Below are 23,784 nucleotides of genomic sequence, written 5' to 3'. Positions count from 1 at the left end.
CACACACACACACACACACACACACACACTCACACTCACACCCACACTCACTCACACTCACACTCTCTCTCCATTTCTCCCTGCTCATGGAGGTCTTTAGTTTCTCATTCCACTGCTTACCTACTACGTGTTTGGTAAGATGGAATGACAACGAGAAACAGACAGAAAAAAGAAGGTAATAAAGTGTAAGAATGAAAGAGTCCCTCCATTCCTCTCTTTTGGAGGACTAAATGATTTGTCTACTTGCCACAAACAATAGCCCAAGCAGACATAACTGAGCATTCCTCCGGAGGAGGACAACAATGCTGAATGAAGCTTAACCATACACGTACATTTCTCAATTTTACACAATCAAATAGCCCATGCAGGGCTCAGATTGACTACCAGATTGACTACCAGTACAATTCCTCCTCATGATAACAATTTGCGATACCATATTAACATTATATCTGGTGACATGTTTACACGCTGTGACATGGGTACAGTAGCTCATATGTAGCGCAAGAGGAGACAGAGTTCATTACAGACTGTTAGGATTAAGTTTCACTTTTTTTTGGATCTCTCAAAGCTTTTTACAACAAGGTGATGTGTTATGTGGCCAAGAAGATAGAGATCTATAGTACCATTTTCCTATTGCAATTTATATATCATTATTGCAAGAAATAATTTACAGATAAAACAGAGATTCCCAAACTGCAGTGGTACGCAAGCTGCTTCTAGGGGGTACCCAACATGAAAAGGACTATTTCAAGTTTTCTGTAATTAATTCATGAATATATACATATTTTTAATCAGGTTATAAAGATATGGAGATATGAAATTTAAGTCTGTGGGGCAAAAGGTTGGGAACCACTGCTATAAAATATCATGGTATCATGGTCCATATCACCATTCCCTAACTCAGGCATGGTTCTTTTCTAACTCCACAGAACCATACAAGGAACCCGCACCTGGAGTCAATAAAGAGAGACATAACAATGTAAGGTCATGAGGCTGAGTCAGAGTTTTATGACCCAACTAATGTATGGAATTATATAGGAATGCAGGAACTGATAAAAACAGTTCATCTCACTACTCCACACAGCCAAGCATTCCTTAATTAACTGAAACCTTATTGATTTTATTTTTACTACTTTTACTATATTTCGATTTTATTTTCAATTCTTATTTATTTGTTATTATTTTGTATTGTCACAACTTGCTGATGTTTGCTTTTATTTCATAAAATGTTCTTGTTTCTGCTGTCGTCAAGCACATTGAAACTGCCTTGGTATGAAATGCACTATATAAATAAAACTGCCTGGCCTTGCCTTCAGACCACTGCCTATATCTCAAGGCCTTTCCACTATGTAGGTCACGAGGTTCTCACACTGGTCGCATCCAAATGTCATGATAGCCAACCCAGATTTGCTCTTTTAAGTCTCTTGGCTCTGAAACCGAAAATAAAATGGTGTCACCAAATCCCTAAGCAAAGCACCTTTGCAAAAGTCTTCAACCATGAGAGGAGAGGGGGAGACACTGAAGAGATCATCTTCATGCTTTGAAGTCAGTTCTCAAAATACCACTAAAATGGTGGTATGACTCTACTGCTCAAGTAAGGTGCTAACAACCCCTACTACATCAGTGGGCTCAAAACCGAAATTGAGAAAATCACCAACATAGAAATACATTTATACCTCTCATGTAGCCTACAGTAAGACCTTGCCATGCTGTAAGACCAAGTTGCTTTTGGATAAAAGCCTCTATACTCTACATTTCACAGAGAATTGACGACAAAGAATATTTCTTTTCTTTTTTTAAAAGAAAACAAGAATGAAAATCTAGTATTAAATTTGGAATAAATACCGTAGTATAACTTGTTCATTAAATCATATCATTTTATCTGGTGCGAAAAAAAATGTGGATGTCAAATAGACCCCCTTATGTCTTGGATGATGGCATGTTAAACCCATGCCAAATCGTCAGCAGATGTGTACTAGACCAGAGTCAGCTATTCTCCTAGTGAATGATCTGAGCTGTCAACCTGCATCACTGTTTCATCACAAGCAGACATGTTCTCCTTCCTGGGGTGTATATATGGCACATGAAAAGGGCCCTTGTGTTTCTCATGAGGGCCCAGCACTCGCACATCATTCATATGAGCCCATAAATCTACAGGCGGATGAGACTATTAGCCTGTAGCTCTGCGGAGGATGCACGCACGCTACAGGCCAAGGACTGATCAACAAAAACACTGGATGAGCTACTGCCTCTGTCTGACTCCTGCACGGATGTCGGCACACACACACACAAAGGCACACGCACACACACACACACGCACACACACACACACACACACACACACACACACACACACACACACACACACACACACACACACACACACACACACACACACACACACACACACACACACACACACACACAGGGATGGCTGGCTTTAATATATAACCTTTTAGAAAGGTTACTGAAAGAGTTCCCTGACTACCGGCTGGGCATTAGTATTTGGAGTTCTATTATTATGGTTGCTACAACAATAAGAATGAACAATAGTACTCGTCAGATTCAGTCATTAGTGATCAGGAGTGATTTGGAGATACCAGGTGCACATTAGAAATAGCACCCATTATTTGACTGCATCAGCAAGGTCGTCATCAGTCAACAGTGCCCTATGGGTCTGTAGCTGGAAATGTGGCTAAAAAATACCCAAATGCACTAACAAGAACGATCCTTTGAGAGAACGCTAACCCTGCAGGTACATGGCAACCCAAGCGCCTGGCAAACAGCACCATTACAGAACAGGAGTAATCACTGTTTACACTCGGCCTCTGAATCACTTCTGTCGCTTTGATCCCAGAGCCTTTGAAGTGTGACACCTGACCTCCTTATTAATTCATTTTTGGAGAGAAGAAAATCGTGAATGAATACACATGGAGTCACACAGACCTCCACGAGTTTTTCGGAGAAGCACAAACACACCCTCGCTGGAAAAACAATGGCGGTAACTTTTCGCAATTTTTCCACTCAAAAGCACACAGTGCTAAGCCAAATAGGAAAGAATCAATCAGATAGTGCACTCACGTATGCAATAATTAATGTGCCACTTGAGAAAAGGTCAAATTCGCAATAAGCACACAAAGGTACACAAACACACACACAGACACACACACACACAGCACACACACACACACACAGAGGCACACAGACACACACACAGACTTTCTCACACATGCAGTTGAGGTGGGTGTATTCTAGGTGCTATCCATGGAAACTGAAGAGTCAAACAAACAGCTGAGTGAGTCAGTGCTCTTTGCTGCTTCACTGAACCATGACCTGTGCAGCACTAGTCAACAGAGAGACAGGGGGATAGAGAGGGGGAGGAGGAAGAGAAAGACACAGAGAGAGGGAGAGAGAGAGGGGGAAGGAGAGCAAGAGGAAGAGAGAGAGAGAGGGAGGCAGAAGAGAGAGCCAAAGGGAAGAGAGAGAATGGAGAGAGAGGCAGAAGAAGATGGGGAGATAGAGAGAGAGAGAGGGATAACGAGAGATTGAAAGACAGAAAGACACAGAAGGAGGGACAGGTTTAACAAGAGATGGAGGGACAGAGAAAGAGAGGGATGGAGATAACTGGGAAAACTAGCAACCACATGAATCACAATGAGACAGAGTCAGAGAAAGATTAAAAAGTGTGAGAGAGAGAGAGCGAGTGAGAGAGCAGACAGATAAGCACTCAGAGGCAGTAAGAAACAGTGAAACAGATTGACAGACAGACAGATGTAGAAAGACAGACCAATGCCAGCATCACAAGTGACCGACAGCCTGACAGCGCCAAAGGAGGACAGTCCAACAGACAGACAGACAGACAGACAGAACCAAGAGGAAGGAGACAGTGAAAGTCAGAGACAGGGAGAGAGCTTATATTTTCCACAGCATTCATTTAGACTTCCAAATTCACTGTCACTGAATTCAGTCAGGCGTTCCAATTACGAATGCATAAGAACAAGACAGACAGGTTGCAGACAGCTCTACGTATAATTATGCATCCATGTGTGATGGATGGCACTCTGTAATTTTCACCGCAAACCCAAATATTTAATGTTTATGTCTAGTTTGAATCCGATGCCAAAACATGCAGAGCAAGCAAAGATGAGGTCACAGGTTCAATTCCCAGAATGGGCTTTCCTGATAAAAAAAAAAAAATCATATCCTGTACTTTCACTATAGTCACAGTAGATTTCAAAGCTCACGAAAAACAGAATGCAGAAGTGAATCTCTAGAAGGGAATGTGTAGAAGACGTGAATGTATTGTTAGATCACAGCCCATAATCCCTGGTGGTGTTCACAAGAAGAGGTGTTGCATGCATTAACTTGGAGTTGGCACGGGTGGCGTTATGCCCACCGACTTTGTGCTGGCGCTTGGCAGCTTAGCTCTTTGTTGACAGCAGGTAAACAATGATTCAATTATAAATGAGTCATTTCAGTGTAATAAACAGTGAATCATTGGACATGATAGCCTTCATGCGTAACCTCAGCACTCAACACAACTGTTATGTCTACTACACAAGTAAACAGTACCGTCATTTCCCAACTATTAGCCGCAGCTTATACATTGATTTTGCTCAATTTCTTCAGCAATGAGGTTACAGTAATACACAGGGGCAGTTAATGTGGTATTAATATGGCTTTGTTTCTTTTAACTTGCATAAAACACTGTCCTGCGGCTTATACAGAATGAATGTGGCTAATAGGAAATTACTGTATTAGTCTCCACGACTCAGAGCCCCTCACTATAGATGCATCTATATAATCTATATAATCTGCATCATGTGCATAATGTCTGCTTGTTCTATTTACTCTCCAAGGCTTACCAAGCCACTCTTACACCAGGGAAGATTACTTGATAAAACCACTGACGGTATGTACTGGGATAAGACCCGTAATCTACTTGCCTACCAAACAACTCTCTCCTGCAAGAGGACAAGGGGGCCTGCATATACTAGTCTGTCAAATCCGCTGTTTGTCATACATACATACATACATTGCTGCTGTGTGAGGCAATCTTAAAGCCCTCACCTGTACCCTGGATTATGCTGAATCATCTGCTCTACAGCACAAGAGAACAAGCTATTAATAATCAGGCTTTAACCACTGGAGGGATTGTTCCTTTTGCATTTAAAAGATTCTTCATTAAGTCAGCCAATTCTTCTGCTTTCCACAACAAGCAGTGACAGGCTGTAACAACAGCAATTATGGAGGATGTGCCTGATTCACAAACACACACACACACACACACACACACACACACACACACACACACACACACACACACAATTTGAAACCTACACACATTCACTCACGCCAACTCTTTATCTCTCTTTCCCTACCTCTATCTCATTTTCTCTCCCTCCTTTCATCCTTTCACACACTTGTTCATGTTTTCACTGACCCTGATATCCTGCCTTTCAGACTAATACAGTATGTCAGTTGATCAGTCTGATCAGATTGCCCCTACTCCAGGCAAGGGCTGTTTACCCCTGATGGCCCAATGCATTCTGGGATTGGGATGTGTCCCCTCTACGCCATTATCCAAAACCATATCAATATTCCTATTGCCTTCCAGGAAGTGTTGTTTTCTTTGTGGCCATCAACACATGACTACGCCCTATAATGTCTCAGATTTGTTTTCTGGCTACAGTATTGCTACTAAATGACCAGACAGTTTTATTTGTTTAATTTTATACTATATATGCTATCAGTGCTTCTCAGAGGAACAGAGAAACAACAACACAATAAAATAAACAAAGCCCTGTTTCCTGTTTAGGATCACTGTATTTCTCAAAAGCATTGTACAGCCAGCACCATAGTAACCATAGAGACAGGGCATTCATAATGGCAGTCTCAGAGTCATTTCACCACAGATTTCATTGATGCTTTCGTGAAACATGACCCAGCTGTCACTTGTGGGCCTCCTCTAGTCCAGAATCTGAAGCTACATGGAAAAAGATTAAGTATTCATGTCAAACTGCAGGAAGTTGTTTTTGTTGCCATAAACTAAAAAAACTCCTGGAACTGCAATAGTGATGTAACTGAATGCATGAAAAATAAAAAGTATCCCCCAATGTCCTCTGCCCTACACATACATGTACGTTACTTTGTTTATCAGTATTCATGCTGAATATATATATATTAGTTTACATGTCCAGGCCCTCTAAATTGTGAAACAAAAACATGTGCAGAAGACATGGACCAGGCATTGTCAGGCATTATCAAAAATGTCCTTTTTCACAACATAAAGAAACCACTGACCGCATCTCTACGCGTGTCAAACAATGAGTTACACATTCACAATCACAGGTCAGAGGTCATGAACATGACCAGTGATGCATTGTGGGAAACTTGAGTCAACTTGCCTGGATAAGATCAAGCAGAGGCCCTCTCCTAGCACCAGTAAGCACACACTGTGCTCACTACAGAATGAACCAACTCTGACAAGCCAGACAGAGGAAGGCCAGGGAGACAGAGATGCAGACCAAAGACATGCCTCAGTTTGTTTTGCAAGCCATCCGCTGCCAATGCCATTTGAAATATATGTTGAGGCGCAGACTACCACAATGTTCCAATAAAATTTTTTTTTAAAAAAGTATTCATCCTGAGAATGTTGAATTTCTCCAGTTCTCAAGGCTGACAATTTCTGGTGCAAGTCTCTTATTTCTGCAGCCCTTCGGAGACATGGATTTGAGATCAAATGAAACCACACGGCACACTCAAACCAAGGCAGACATCTCCAGGCATCTCTTGAAGGAATCAGCCATACGGAGGAATGCGTGGCATTTTCTCAAATCTCCAAATGACAGCCTTCCACAATGGCAAAGGGCACAGCATTGCACGACCGACTCAAAGGTGATGATCATGCTCAGCTCCCAGGAAATACTGCTCTGAGGCATGCAATAGTTCATCGATATAAAAAGCGATTTTACTTTTGCGAAAATGATGCGTTATTACAGAACGTTGTACAAATGATCTGGTAAATATACATCTGATAGCTGTGACCAAGCCTTAGAATAAATTCCACTGTCCTATGTCAAACACATGCTGATTCATCTCAATGTATCAGAGAAAGTCATGATTCATGATAATAGACAAAAATGCAACATATGCATCTATGGCTTATAACTGGCCATCTGTGAGAATATCACTTTCATTCAAATTATATCCTATGAACTACCACACAGCCTGTGTCTGTTTTTCTGCCTCACTCAACTATAATGCACACAGCTTAACAGGCATACTACAGAGAACCTTGTGACTATTGAGAGAGTTAAAGTAACTCTACAATACAAACACATATAATAAATGGAATAACTAGTACTAGAGGTTCTTAAGTGAGGTAAGAGACACTAGCACCCAAAACAAAGAAAGTCAAAGCATGGCCAGAGTGGCTGTGGTCACACAAACTGAAGGGAAAATGATGTTGTCGTTGTTGTCGCTGCTTATGTTTTCTATTTATTTTCCAGCTGTTTGGTTTGCCACCAGGACTCTCAGGACAATAGAGGAGTTCTCACGGCATCCTCGTGCGAACTTCCTCGAAAGTAGTAAAGCAAACACAAAGAACAAAAGAGACGAGTTCCTCTCCACTCTTCCGTGGTGTGTCAAGACATAAAAAGCCTGATGCGGCATCTCAATTGTCTCATGTCAGTTATAGAGGATGTTTAAGAGGTCATTTAAAATCACATGTTGTTTGACAATCCCTTGATCACTAACATACTCCCATGGAAATAATCACAGGTTTGTATCAGAATGAACATAGCTGGGGGCGACTGCATGGATTACTAAACTACAGGCTACCCCCCTGAAGCCTTGTACAGCTCAGCATGAGTCCCTTGCACTCTTTTTTACAGGGTGAGCAGTATCCGTGTTTAAAGTCATTGGCCAGCCTCCAAGTCTGCAGCATGCCAGATGTTTCATTCACAGCCGAAAACTAGTACAACTACAGTCCGCCATTCTTGCTTGGCATTAGTATCATCAGGACGGACAGTTTACCCCCCTTTTCTCTCTGTTATAATGGTGGCTTTAGGATAGAGATGATTTAAGAACACTGTGATATCCAATGGTATTAAGGAAGCTTAAGAACAGTCATGAGATGCCTAGAGCAACAGAAGCTCATGAGTTTTGTTTTCTGATTAATTGCAGTTGCAGCTCCTGTGGGCTGGAATTGCTAGTGTAGCCTATGTGGTCCTCACAGTTTTGGTCTGAGGTAACCTGTTCAGGTGAGCGGTAGTGACGTTAGCCATAAGCACCTCCTTCACAACGCAATTGTAACTAGGAGAAAAGAGCAACGCCAAAGACTGAATTCATGACACTATTCATTAGAAGTAGGCTATTGTCAGTAAAACTCAAAGACAAGCGCACATGTGTGTTGATATTCTTACATGCATACTTAGGCTACACACTTGCGCCAATAAACTAGCCTACTTTTAATAAAACTAAAAACTTCATAAATATTGATCAACGTCCCACTTAAATAAAAACTAAGGCTGTGAAACAACCTATACAGCTGTTTAGACTCGTTAAAATAATATTTTCACCTTACAGGACCACCAACACATCTTTGAGCACCCTACACATTGCCTTAGGTAAAGTATCCCACCCCTTCCCAGGTAGAGCAAGGAGGAAAAAGTTAAGTAGCTCTGGCATCGACTCGATATCTATTCAAAGAATACTGACTATCTGTAACAATGATATGGCCTTTACGAACCGCACAGTACATCAGATTGTCATAAATTGCCCAAGGTATCAAGAAATTTGGGCGGACTTACCATACGATTGGAGCGTCGCTTTTTGGATCCGCGGGTGAACATTTCCAAGGAGTAAGAACAAGCCGCTTATTCGTCCAAACCCTGTGGAAGGCTTTTCAGCGAGTATTTACATGAGGCTGCTATAGTCCCAGACCGACGTCACGTATCAATAAACCATGTACACTCCTAAATCCCAACTTTACATACTTCCATTTAAGTTGGTCTTTGTTTCCAGCGGAGCGACGAGCACAGGACGGGATAGCCTACTCTGTGGAGGTCTCATAAAATGCGTTCAGAGCGTGACGCGCAGAGGCGGGCTACACCTAGAGGATCGTTTCGTGTGGTAACGTAATGGTTACAAAGTAGCCTAGCCTAGGCTGTAGTTGACACCCACTACCTGCCTAACCTACGCTGTAGGAATTGTGTATGAACACTGGAGGATCCCATCGGCAATTTTCTTCTTTCTTCTTTTTTTTACATGAAATCGCCGGCTGGTTGGAGGAGGAGCCATTGAGGTTTCGTAGTCGTGCAAAGCAAGCATCGCGTAATTATTGAAGAAGTGTATTATCGTGGTAATTGAGGGTTGTTGTAACTTTACACGCACGTCTACGCCGACACCTTTCATTCTGACCTCACGTTCCTGGGGATGTCTCACCTCATCCTCTTTAGTTTGCGACATAAACAAGGGTGAGCGAGAGTTATAGCCTACAAAGGATTAATCAAGTGACCCCAAACAGTGGATTATCCTCGGCCTTTTGAAGGCCAAGTATCAATACAGTGAAGATAAGCTACACAGCGCTACAATGTCCTGTTAGGAATACATTGATAACTTAGCACCCACGACATGCACGAATAGCCCACACGAGAAATACCACAACCAACCAAAGATCTGTTACAGTAGATTCTGTGTCAATATGGATTATTATTTTTTCCCTGCCATCAGCCATTGGTTAAGTTTTCAACCAAATTTAAGTTTGCGAAATCTTGTCCCACTCCCAGCCGTCCCACTCCCAGCCACCCCACTGGCCAATTTTAGAGTAAATATTTGAACGTTGGGTTAATAGGCCAAGGAGAGTTCACAGACAAAACGTAGTAACACCGAGTTCACCAAGCATTGTTTGACATCAGTAGAAAAAGAACAAATGAAATCGGAAAAGGATGTTAACAAGGACAAAACCTCGTAATCTTCTTTGCCATTTGGCCTACTCTGGCATGCCTCCATGTAAGGGTAGGTGAGTTCACCTGATTTGCTTTAACCAAAAGCCACAGGGCATTATTACTTGCACTCCTGCCTTTTCTTGAAATCACCCCTGAGATAGTCCATCCACCTAGGCTGGGCGAACCCTCCTGAGCTTCCGGGGAATTTTAAAAGATTGAGTTTAGTATGGTGAAAACCAGAATATTCACCATGTAGGCTACAACTTCTTAAACGGTTGTGAACGTTCACTTTCAGAGTGCGATGCTGCCACCTGCAGGCATTTCATTGAAAAGCAAAGAGGGACACCTCTTTTAGAGATAGTATTACTGCCATCGTGTTTGAAGAATTCTCAGCTGAATATTGTGACTTAAACGTGAAATGAGAAATATGCCAATGAATTAATTTAGTTACAAGTATTTTAATGAAGTTTACACAGCAGAAACAAAAAAGGCAACAGCCACATGTATTATCAGACAACATAAAATGCAGAAACACACATCTACTGCATTCATAACACATTTCCTTCTAAAAATAAACACATGGACACATCACAATCTCACTTTTTAGGTTACTCATCAACCTTGTAAAAATGAGGGGGAAATGGTATATCCTGAGTTGGCATTATTAAAAAAATTAAAAAAAAACACTTTACGATTATGGCCTGAGAGCTGCTGTTCTCACATAACACTCTCAATTGTTAGCAAAATGGAATGACAACATACAAAGTGTCATTAGCAAATTGCGGGTTTCCTAATAAAAAATAAAATAATAATAAAAAAAATTATCCATCCTCTTGAAAATAAAAGACAACGTATTAAAATAACGGAAACAGGTGCTGTATAGTCACTGTAGAATGTCAAAAATGTTATCAGGAGGAACAAAAGGAACCAAAGGATATGTACTACAGTTACGCAACTGACTGTATGTTTCATCATCTGTGAAGACACAAGGAAATCATTTAACGAATAAGCAAACACATTCAAAACACCAAATTAGATTTTCCCTTCCTTCTGCTACAGAAATGTGTTCAATTCTCACAAATTCAAGTTTTAGAAAAAAAAAAAAAAAAAAACAGGAGTACACTCTGAGGTGGCATACAAAAAAAAACATTTTGAGAGCAATATTACACGAATATCACAGCATACTCTCTACAGTTAAGTTTTGGATTATTTATGTCATCCTCAATGCTGGTCAAAATAAAGGTTATGGAGCTACTCTATGCCCGAGTAAGTGGCTGCATGCTTGGGTTCAGTGGCGTTGCACTGAGACTGGTAGACGTCATATTAACTGTTACTGTTCTTTTGTTAATATGCAAATAGAAATGAAATGAAATGCTTAAGTAACCCTCCAACAGTCAACGACAAGTTAGTTTAAAAACTACAATAGCACCAAATCAAGATAGCACAAACACGTTGTACTTGTTTGTGTGCAATATTTACAACTTTCCCTTTCACAAGAGTAGACCAGGTCTGAAAACGACATCAGACTCAAAGGCTGTGAGAAGGGGTACACAGTTAACTGAATGACTCCTGTCTCTCACCAACTGCCGTTCTTTGTGTATGCTTTATTTACTGCGGTCTTTCTTGCCTTCTTTCACATGTGCCACTGGTCATTAACTGTGATCTGTGTTATGACCTGGTTATCACTGTAATAGGGTCAGTCTGTCTGTGAATATGTGTATACATTATGTGTGTGTCCGCTCACATAACTTGGAAAAAAAAACACCGGTGCAATTTACTTCAAAATTTCAAACAAGGAGGATCATCATATTATCTTGATCCTCCCACATGATAAGGAGGTTCCAGGTCAGAATCCTCTCCTTACTGACCAAATATATGGATGAGGGGTTATGCTCTTAGTTATCGCATGGTGCTCCGTCTCCGTGTTTTCACTGAATGTGCTTTACTTTATAATATTTGCTGATCTTCTGAGGGTACAAGTGTTACAGATCCCCCTGCCATCCCTTGGTTCTTCTTTCTCTTCTGTGTGCTTCACTTTTGTAGTTGTTCCTTATTCCTTCCTTCTTGATGTAGTTATTGCGTGGCAGCCTCATTTACACTCCATCATCTGTAATAATAACAACAATATTATTATAAGAGTATACAGTATACCCTACACAATAATGATGATACAAAAAAACAGTTACAATGATGAGAGGTTTGAGGCACAAGGACAAAAGAAGCATCAATGAGGACAATAAATGTTTCGCTACATTGAGATATTTTGAGTGATATATTTTCCCTCACAACTCTGCAATGCAGACATATAATCAAATATATTATATTACTAACCACTTTAACCCTTTCTGACCCTATAACACACACACACACACACACACACGTGAGCGCAAACATGTGTGGGCGCACGTGCGCATGTGCGCACACACGCACACACACACACAGACACACACAGACACACACAGACACACACACTGAGAAACACACCTGTCGGGGCAGCAGTATGTCCAGCACCACCCTTGATCAGCATGTAGATGGTGTATGAATCATAACCAAACAGGACGCCAGCCAGCAAACCAAACACCTTAAGAAGGAAACAAGGATCAGGACTCAATTAGGCGACTAAAGAACCAGTTCATGCATGCAGCTCAGTTAGGTCAATCAGCAGTTTATTGTACTACTACACCAAACCTAGAGACTTCAGGAGGTGTAAAACTCCTAAATTGTCTATGGGCTAGTTTCCCCATAAATGGATTAAGCCTAGTCCTATACTAAATGTTTTTTTTTAACATACAACTCGTTATCTTTGAGTCCAGAACATGGCTTAATTCATGTATAGGAAGTGGTCACTTACACATGCACTTTACTGGCACCCCATATAAATAGTATATGGAGGAAGCATTGTGAGGACAGAAGAAGGTAGAGCTCTGAACGAGATGCCACACATGAATACCGGATCTTGATGAAATGAGATTGACGTTGAGGACAGATTTTCAATTGATGGATTAGATTTGGAGAATGTGTGAGTGTGTAAATAGATACAAGCACACAAGCACAGATGAATGCATAAATCCATGAACATCTCCCGTGCTTCAGTAGCTCTCCCCTCATCTCCTGTCTCTTCTCCCCAACTACAGTATATGACTACACTACGGTACTGGTGCCCAAGTCAAGTTTATCCTCCATCCTCCATTGCTATTGTGATGGGACATGACATGACATGATGAGAAGACAGTGCTTAGGACTAACATTTGTTTTGATAGGAAAGTGGAGGGTAGGATATGAGTGGGAGAGAGATGGGTGTGGAATCGAGAAATAACCTCATGCCCAGACTTCACCCCAGGTGCTCATGGGTACCGCAGCACCCCCATAATTAGCATTTCTAGAATCAAACCTAGTGGTGGCGCTAGAGAGGCACCAGGTGAGCAGGCTATGGTGAGGGTTAAGGCTGGGATTATACTTGTTGTTAGACCAAGCGTAAGCATATGCGCCCGTGTGCGACCTGCTGTGTCCTGTGTACAGACTCGCTGCAGCATTATGCACCCAACAGGAGGTCTTCACTAGGGGGAGACTATAGTAACATCAGATGTGGATGTGGCCATGTGCCATTGTTTACTACTCTCATGATTGCCCCCAGCTTCGATGTCGATAATGCATCTTGCAGTCACCTTTTTTTGGAGTGATCGCCCCCTACTTTCTTATCAGTATTGCATCTCGCGGACGCGTCATGTTCGCTTGTGACGACATGCACGACCGACGCACCAAACTACCGCAAAATACGTGAGGCAGTCATGATGCGAACACGAACGCTTTGTCTGCAGCAAGTCTAAACCTGCCTTAACAATAACAGCACAACACATTGCATTTAGATATGTATATAATACCACTTTTTAACCTGTTGAGGAATGAATTATTTTTCTGGTTCCTTCTAGAATTCTACGTATACAATCTATACTTTCAGTGTTCTTTATACAGTCTACAGACCATAGATATAGGGTTATATATATATATATATATATATATATATATATATATATATATATATATCTATGCTACAGACCCTTTCAACAAGAAAAACAAAAGCAATGCTTGAACGTTCTATTTTGTTCCTGAACTACTTCCTCTGCATTAACAGAACATACTGTATGGAATGTTAAAACGGAAACCTTTTGGGAGCAACTATAGACCGGTTTCACGCTTCCTGACAACCGTCATCACGGAGGGCAAGTAGACTCCAAACTCCCCCAGCAGCGCATTGTGTTAAGAGTATCATGGCAAAGAAAAGTAGGCCTATGCTGCACGTGCGCACCATGTAATAAAACTGTGTGCACGTTTTACTAAATAGTGCTCTTGTTTTAATTGTTGTAAATTGAGCGCCACCTAGGTGATGCACAGCAGCCATCATGCGTCAGAAAGTTCACCACGCATCAGCTAACAAAAAAACGTCACTGAGCTCTGACTTACCCCACCGGCAATGCGCGGTCCATCTCCCCCTCCACCAATCAGACAGATGATAGAGGTGATCAAGTACAGGAGTGCACCAATCACAGCGCGTATAAAGTCCTAGAAGCCAAAGAGAGGTTGGAAACATAGATCAGTAAACATGCAGACTTGTAGCCATGTACAGTAAGAGGCTAGTATTCCTCTGTTTGAAAAAAACAAAAACATTTCTGAAGGTCTTTATCTCTGGAGAAAATGTGCTAAAAATATAGATTCTGTAAACAGAAATGATATGTTTGATTAACTGTATGGGTAATCAAACATGTGTATGTGTAAGATCTGTGTAAATGTACTAAACTGTGCTGTGTGGGTGACACACAAGATCCCCGCTAACACGCCACTGATGTGATGAGGGGCATGTTGCTCTGTGGGATACTTACAGACCAGGGCCAGCTAATGACTTGGAACTGCTTGTCCAGCTCCATGGTGAAGATCACCAAGAAGATGATGGCAAAGACCATCTCACATATGGCCACAGAGGTGTAGCCACTGTACAGCGACGCCGCATAGCAGATGAGGATGATAAAGCTGATCAACTGAAAGCAGAGAGAGAGAGAGGACACAAAGATGAATATACCCTTTATTTATTTTCAAATACATTTATTTCTATTTATTCTTTTTAAAAAAAGGCTTCCTATGCCTTTTTAATCAGACGCTACAGTAGAGAGAATGACAGGAAGTGAGCAGGAGAATGAGATGGGGTGGTACCAGGAAATGACCCGGGTTAGACATTGCGCCACAGCCAAAGTGTGCCCATGTAAAAACACTCCTCAAGTGATTGAACAACAAGACCACCAAACTCTCTCTGGGGAATACAGAAACCATCTCTTCAAGAGAAGCCCATCTTTGGGTCTAGTCTCAATGATATACTTCTTCATAGCGGACAGCTGACTGCAATTTTCAGAATCCTCAGATCTGAGGTGCGTTCAAATTCGCAAACATAAGCGAACATTTGCAAACAGGTTTCTATTTGACTAGAGTTTTTGGGCTTTCCCCAACGTTTGTGTTATCTTATCACAACTGCCATATCTGATCAATTTCAATACAACTTGCAGAATTAATAACGGGGTAGGATGAGTACGTAAGTTGTCCTTTCACAGGACAGAAGACCGATAACAGCTAAAAGTCCAGTCAAGTTATATTTAGCTTTTGTTACGATATTAAATTACGATATTGGTCAAATCAGCCAGCCCTACTTTACAACCATTAACCACTCCAAAAACCAGGCCTCTAGGCTACAGCCCCAGTAAACAGCGCTTGCAGCAGGCTTCTGAAATGCGTCAGCTGCGGTCGTTGTGACCAGGGAAGCCAGTCCACCAACAGGGACGCTTCACTGCTGTCGGGCGGGCCTGAGTGTGACACTTAACATTTGGGTCCCAAATTCTTCAAATCTCTCATGAGTTTGTGAGCCCTCAGGGACTTTTTCAATCACCAAAATGCGTGGTGGGGTGTGAGTCTGTGTGAGTGAGTCTGTATGTGTGTGTGTCTTTAAGGGAGGAAGTGTGTACATGTATGTGTAAAAGAGGGAGTAGGCCGTGTGTGTGTGTGTGTGTGTGTGTGTGCGTGTGTGTATACAGTATATATATATATATACACACACACACACACACATATATGTACATGAGCAAAGAGGGAGTAGGCCATGTGTGTGTGTGTGTGTGTGTGTGTGTGTGTGTGTGTGTGTGTGTGTGTTTACCCCTTGTGACGGAAGGAAGCAAGTGTGCATTTGTGTGTACCATTGCCTGCATGTAGAACTTCTTCTATGTCTATGCCCAGTTTTGACCTGCTTTCGCCACCACACATTCCACACTGCACACACTGTGCTCTAGTTAATGGAAGCGTGCTGGAGAGAGCCCTCTTACTGAAATACCCTGGCTGAGTATCAATGCTGCTGCCCTCTAAAAACAACAACAGCAGCAGCAGCTATTTAAAACAGTAATACTTAACAGACGTGAGATTAGAGTCAGGGGTCTTCCGGACTGTGGTCTCAGACAGTGGCAGTAGAGGTTGGCGAGAATCTAAATAATTGAAAACTGGACTATGTGACTAGATGTCTAATTAACTGTAGTTGAGGCTTCTGCATCATTATAATTTATCAATAATTTGTAATTTTAAGATGGCTCTTGTGATCATGTCGTTATTCACTGTGTACTTCATCTCTTTTTAGATAAATAAAGAGATAGATAGATAAATAGAAAGATAGATAGAAAGATAGATTAACACTTTATTAATCCCCAAGGGGGAAATTCTGTTGCTGCCTGGCAACCACACACAACCTGGCACTTTTTCTAAAGATATCTATTACTTTAGCTGGTTTCTGTGTTACTGATGACCCTTATTGCTCCCATGTTAGTTTCATTTATTGTGCAGATACTGTGTGTCTGGTTCGACCAGGCTGTTACGAACAAAGGCCTCAGAAAGCACACAGTCAGACTGATCCAGACTTCTAAATCTCTTTTTTTTACAAGTCAGAATAAAGCACTGACCATAAAGACTGGGTCACTGAAGTGGACACAGTCAGTTCTTTGTCTTGGGTTTGTTTTGACTGCTAGTAGAAGAGAACACTTTAAGTTTATCCAGAGAGAAAGCCCTTCTCATCAGGGCAACAATATACAATGCTTTCAGATTGGGTCATTTGAGCAGTTCTGAATGAATTAAACCTTTGAACAAACAGTATCACAAGCTATTAGAAGTCATAAGACTGCAGACTTTAAAGGAATAGTTTCACCAACATCAAACCAAAACTAATTTCACACGTAATACCTCCAATTGATCCATGCACATGGCCAGCTGCTAAACATGCCTCTACTTTTGCTGGTTACATGCTAACCATGCAAACAAGTGAATAATTTCAGAAAACAATAAATCTACACCAATTATTCTCAAACAGTTCTTCAATAAACTAACACAGTGAACAAACACTTGACATATTTGTACAAGAGTAAAATAATTTGAGGTGAAAAAAGCCTATTTGAATTTGTGCTAAATCACTTCTTTGAGGGCTTTTTTTCTTATCCCAACTATATGGGAGTGGTTTCCCAAACATAAATGCTGAATATGAGTCATCATGACTCATTTAGCAGTCATATCATTACAAGGAGGGTGTCTACAATGACTAAAACAGGTGAAGCCAAACAGCAGCAATCAGAGCAGACATTTTGTGGTGAGAGTAAAGTGAAACACAATCTCCCTGTCTGCTTTTAAGTTTTAAATTAGCAGACTTGAGCGTGACTGGCGTGAGTGTTTTGTTAGGGACACCAAATGGAGCAGTTATATAGCTTTACCAGTAGGCGCTAAATAAACGAGCAATTTCTCAGCAGGGTGCGATGACACCTGTGAGATTTAAAGTGACAGGCGTTTGACATGCTGGTGTCAGCTGTGTGTGTGTGTGTGTGTGTGTGTGTGTGTGTCAGCGACAGCTGGACCCCCAGGGAAAAAAGGCCCAGTTGTGTTGTGGCCAGAGGCGCTTTTACCACGGAAAAGGGGCTGAACCACAGACTGCTGCAACTGTTGCCATTTGTAGGAAGCTGTACTCCTTCACTCATTAGGAAACACCAAAAGAATACAAATCCCCTAAAATATATACTTTTGTTTATACTTTTCCCAAAGCTATTTTTATTCAGATTTTTGCATTCATGTTTCTCTGAAACAATGCTACACATTGTAATGCATAGCCTACTAACTAAGGAACCCTTCATTCATAACTATACTTCCATGATTTCATAAACTGTTTGTATATGTGTTTGCTCAACTGTTTGTATATGTTTGCTCAAATTTTCCCTTATTCCATATAAAATATATGAACATTCCCTTAAAAAAAAACCTGAAAATGTAAGGGCCTCCATGGAATAGCAGTGGACAAGAAACAGAGGAAAGGGGCCATGCCACCGACGGATGCTAGAGTTAGCATTTTCAATCCACCCACTTAAAAGACCTGACCAAGCATTACGCTGACAGCGTTGCAAAATTTCATCAGCCACAAGACTCCCGCTTCCTTGTAACAACACTCGCAGGTCTGACCCTTCCCTTCATGTGGCCAAACATCCTCCTCCGTGGAGTTTGCTGAGTAGCAGCAGTTCTATTGCAAATCTCCACACTACTTTTAGCTTCCCGACGCATACAGTATCAGAGCACGTACAGCCCATATATCTACTTCTGGCGCCACTTTTAGTTTCAGAGTGAGTGAGCCGTGGGCCATAAACAGGGAGGGAGCGAGGGAGCCAGCCACTTGCCATAAAAGGCATTCTTCCATCGATAACAAGACAAAAAAAAAAGAACGAAGGAGAAAAACAGAGAGCAAACATTCTTATCAAACTTCTGCACTGAACTGGTGCCCAGTGAGGTGCTACTGCGTCAGCTTCTCTCCACAGTGGCATGTCTGTGCTTGGCTTAAGCCTACATGTAGCAAGACAGGACTACTAAGGACAAACATGGCTGCTCATTTACACACAGCTACAGTATATGGGGCATGTTTTTTTATGGTAACCATGGTAATCATATTTATCTGTATTTGTGTGTGGCACAAGACCAATGCATGTGCCCCATAACGTTTTCCACAGAGGGGAACTCTGGGTAAAAATAGGCCTGATGACTCATGTGGTGGGGAGGATGGAAATGGGAACGCAGGCAGAGCCGGGGGATGGCTCTGGAGCTCAGGGCTAACTAGGGCCGCCGCCATACAGCACACACACACACACACACACACACACACACACACACACACACACACACACACACACACACACACACACACACACACACACACACACACACACACACACACACACACACACACACACACACACACACACACACACACACACACACACACACACACACACACACACAGAAGGCTCACCGTCGCCCCAGGCCTCAGACAGCTTATAACACCCTCAGCACCTTAGGAGCGAGTTTGTCACTTGAAGGACGAATCCATGCAACAACAACACCACCACTTCTGCTGACTGCAGAGTCACTCTCTGTGTGTGTGTGTGTGTGTGTGTGTGTGTGTCTTATTTGTATGTGCTGATTACATGTGCTGTAAGATTATGTAACACTCATCATCATCATCATCCACACACACACACACACACACACACACACTGAACTGTGGACTGTGCACGACAGCTGTGTGTTATTATTACATATTGCAAACATGTGTAACCTGACATTTTGGAGAATAAAGGGCTCTGGAAATATTTATGTCATTGCTGGTTCAGAAGATCCATCAGTGCTCTCAGAGTGTCTTGAAGTCCTCCTCTACTTTGGGTCACACTGAATCATTCAGTGATCATTCATGAATCATTTCATGAATGCATTTCATCTTGATGTGGGAGAGACAACCCACTCACGCCACAGCCAGTGTGGCACTTGCCACTGTAGGCAACAAATGGAGACCACTGGGCCAGCAGCACGCGCTAACAGTGGGCGGAGGTCGCCACTTCTGTGGGCTGCTAAGGAACGAATGATGCAAGACGCCACCCTGCCTCTCCCCCACCGTCCCTCCCCTCTCCTCTCCTCCCCTCCCCTCTCCCGCTCCATGCCGACTGAAGACACACACATGCATCAAGGCCTTCTGTGTTCCAGCGACTGGCACAAGCTGCCCCTGTGTGTGCGGCTGCTCTGCTCTGCTTTGCTCTGGCTGGGGAGAGCGGGGCTCACACACAATGGGGATCTATTCAGTTCAGCGCGCGCAAGAGAGAGAGCGAGACCCAGCGCTGCACTGAGGACGCCCACGAACAGGGAGCCCAAGACTGGGTACACGCTCGATGAGCACGGGACTGACATCCAACAAGGATTTGAGGCCTCACACACACACACACACACACACACACACACACACACACACACACACACACACACACACTTAGAATTGCACTGACTGACACACACACACACACACACACACACACACACACAGACTAACTAAACATTCTGAAGAAGAGACTATTTCAAAGACAATAGCACAGGCAAAGCCACAAACACACACACACCCTCTCTATCATACACAAATGCAAACACACGTATGTTTACAAAGCAAACACATGACACACTCAAGATATTTACACTTAGGACACACAAACAGTGGCACATTTGCCTCTGAAGGTACACTATTACATTACAGTAAGAGTAGGCCAGGGTACATAGCATACTTTCTCTCTTTCCCTTGCCATATCTTCTATGTAAATAAGATAATACTGACACACCCCAATGCCCACAAGGCAAATATGCAAAGTATGCTTTTATGCATAACAAAAATATTTAGATTAGAACAGTCAACAAATGACATCACAGTGCAACACATGGTGTGTATGGTGCATGTGACATTTCCGACAACATTCTGTCACATGACCACGCACTTCACAGATACACACCAATGCATACACGCACGCACCGTCTCAATTTATTTTCAAAGTGCTTAATATAGCCTACTCCTGTTACAGTGCAGTGTTATAAAACGTGGAAAGCATATTTATTTAAACTCCTTATCTCCTGTAGCCGCAATTCCATGGGGTGTGTCAGGGTGCTGAGAACTCATGCTGATGCTGAGATGGGTGTGTCAGTAATCTGGTACATACACAATTACTCATTTCACGTTTAAACTGTGAATGGTACAAGAAAAATCATGTCAGATCCAACAGTGAATACTTTCCACAGCAGCACATAGCTCTAAGATAAATAGCTAGGGCATGTCACTGCGCAGAGTAAAATTATGTGGGCTGAGCAACTTGTCAATGTTTGCACTAATACAGCTCATCCCAGTGGGACAATAGCAGAGCTGTGCGAGACAAGCCACCACAAAGTTGAATGTGTACATGGTGAAAAGTTACAACATTTTGCTTAGTTTGTCGCCTAAGAGCACTTTCGGAACACATGAATACATTCATAAAACCTCACTGGGGTTATATATTACCAAGGTCTATCAGACAGGAAAAGGCATTACATGGCAGTCTTGTCATGCATGTAGTAGATGAGCTGGCAGAACTTATGATTGTTTACAGTAAACACACGCAAATAAACACAGTAAGAGGCAGCATATGGGGGTTGTGTTTAACGTTACCTTTTGCAGTCAGATTTCTATTCCATCACTGGAAAGTTCTACTACAGGAGCTTACGTTTTTGCAATATCTTTTAAACTCAAACCAGACACTGTGTCAAAATGGGGGAAAACACACGTTTACAAGGCTCGAGAACATTTTGAAAGTGTTTTGAAAGACTGTCTCCTGACTACATCATCTTCCCCAGCACTACCTCATATTTTTAACCAGTAGCTTCCCCTTCTTCCTTTTTTCAAACTACATTTCACTGAATAGAATATGCTGATGCACTGCCAAGAGGGTGAGATGAGTAGATTACTACAGCTCTCAAAAGCTGTCTCACACAAGTCTTGAAAGTACTGACCATCTACTATGGAATGCTTTAAGTAGACCTACTTAATCAAAGTCTCTCTGTCTGCGTGGCCTGTGACTTCTGTCTGCCTGGTGCTAAGTGACAAGAGGGCAACACACAGCTGCACGCTGAAGTTTAAACGAGGCTGGTGCGCGTTCCTGGGGGTTCCTAACCCTAACCCCACAGATTGACCCCTGGCGGCCCTGTGCCTCAGCTGGCTATCTGGACCACATGGCTCACATTCCATGCCCACACAAGACTGCCCCTAACGGACCCACCTTGGCTGTATAACACTGAGAATGTGTAAAAGCTGCTGACTCGTCTAATGTTGCACATATCTGTACTTTGTAATTGCAGAGTGGGTGGTAGAATTGGAGTAAAGATGAATGAGGCATTGACAGTACGTTACCCATAGTACGCCCTAACGTAGGGACAGATAACGTATATAACGTAGCCTATCTCTGGCAAAAAAGTTAAACATCTCAGAGGTCTTTGCATATAGTTCCTGTGTAATCTGCAGTCCACTGTTGATGGTTAACGAACTTTGATATTTATCTACAATATCCTCGAAACTTGTTTAAGCGCAAGTCAAATTACTGAGGGTTGCAATGAGTCAGGATGGAATGAAATCATTGCGATAAAACATCCGAAATAGCTCACTTCTCATCAACTATTACGACCGTCTATATTAATCGCCTTCACCACGGGCATAGCCTGAAATCAACTGGAAATAGGCCTACTTGGACTTTAACACAAAACACACACCACATGGTTTGTTTTCCACAAGTTTCCATAGAAGTAGCCTACACGTCTAGGCTCTAGGTATGCATAAAATTTATTTTTTTCTCTATTTATAATGGCAGCGATGGTATAGTCACAGTTTCCATATTCGAGTACAGTACTCTAACATGGCCACGTCCATAGGCTATATATCAAGGTAATAAAACAATATGTAGAAAATGTTAATAATAATAAACTTACAATTTCTGCTGTCAGAATAGTTCCTTTTCGAGTCCGTACATATGCCTTAAGCTTTTCAAAAAAGTTCGCGGCTGGGCTTCCCCCTGAGTCTGCCATGATTCAAAGTTTCTCTTTGAATAACAAAATGCTTCAGTCGCAACTTTGTTTCCTCCTCCTTGGATACGTCCGACAAGGTTACGATGAAGACGTAGTTAACCCGTTGTAAAAATATACGATATTCTATCGTATAAACACGCCTCTTTCTTACGTCAAGGAAAAGAAACTTGCAACGCTAAGTTAACATGCACTAACTTTGCCGAAACAAAGTTTGAGGCACGACTTATATATGAGCGCCAAACTTTGACTCCGACTATCTACCTCCTCCAAGTAAACGTCAAGCAGTTACAAGGAAATCTGAGGAAGAACGGGGCGTTGGCTTTCATTTTTTCCTCCTGGGAGTAGCCACAAGTGAGAGAGAGAGAGAGAGAGAGAGTGAGTAGGGGGCGGAGGCGGTCTTGGTCGTCGAAATATATCTTGAGAGAAACAGCGACAAAAATCAAACTGAATAGGCCTACCTAACTTATAGGTACTGAAGTGTCTGACTGTACGCGCACGCGCGAGCGTGTTATATGACTGTATTTTGGAAAAAACGTCATATTTTTGTCAGTGTTTTGGCAACAGGACTAAGCAATTGTGACAACTGGGGAAAGAAGATATAAACTTCTTTTAAAGAGATAAAGTCGAAGGCCTAGCCTATATGTCAGATCTTGGAATGTAGCATACTCTCTTATAAGTTTGATATAGCTAGGCTAGTAGCCTATAATAGGCCTATATTATCTTTCATAACCATATCCGCTCCCAAACAGATGTTTTTGTCTTGCCTTAATCAGAATGTACTGTATGTCCACCTGTGTTGGATCGTATTGCGACACTCTGCATTCTTGGGTTTCTCTCGAATGAAGTTATAGTGAATATGCATGAAATAATA

At 42.1% G+C, this 23,784-nt stretch overlaps 2 protein-coding genes across 3 annotated transcripts in view; both read right to left on the bottom strand.

Annotated features, from left to right (window-relative positions):
- Positions 1-9,113, bottom strand: part of prickle3 (prickle homolog 3) — a 55,014-nt gene extending 45,901 nt beyond the window's left edge. For both annotated transcript variants that reach the window (XM_062541811.1, XM_062541812.1), the window contains exon 1: positions 8,814-9,113. In XM_062541811.1, coding sequence (XP_062397795.1) covers positions 8,814-8,855 — 42 coding nt within the window. In that variant the 5' untranslated portion in view covers positions 8,856-9,113. The remainder of the gene's footprint in view (positions 1-8,813) is intronic.
- Positions 9,114-10,388: 1,275 nt separating this feature from the next.
- plp2b (proteolipid protein 2b) lies at positions 10,389-23,259 on the bottom strand. Its single transcript, XM_062541810.1, has 5 exons — positions 22,818-23,259; positions 14,828-14,983; positions 14,412-14,510; positions 12,435-12,531; positions 10,389-12,057 (listed from the first exon to the last, which is right to left on the bottom strand). The coding sequence occupies exons 1-5, from the start codon at positions 22,911-22,913 to the stop codon at positions 12,044-12,046; spliced, it is 462 nt and encodes a 153-aa protein (XP_062397794.1). The 5' UTR covers positions 22,914-23,259; the 3' UTR covers positions 10,389-12,043.
- Between the last annotated feature and the right edge of the window lie 525 nt (positions 23,260-23,784).

Source organism: Sardina pilchardus, chromosome 7 (assembly GCF_963854185.1).
Source record: "Sardina pilchardus chromosome 7, fSarPil1.1, whole genome shotgun sequence".
Lineage (NCBI taxonomy): Eukaryota > Metazoa > Chordata > Actinopteri > Clupeiformes > Clupeidae > Sardina > Sardina pilchardus.
The sequence above is the reverse complement of the archived record's forward strand: the minus strand, read 5'-3'. Positions and strand labels throughout refer to the sequence as shown.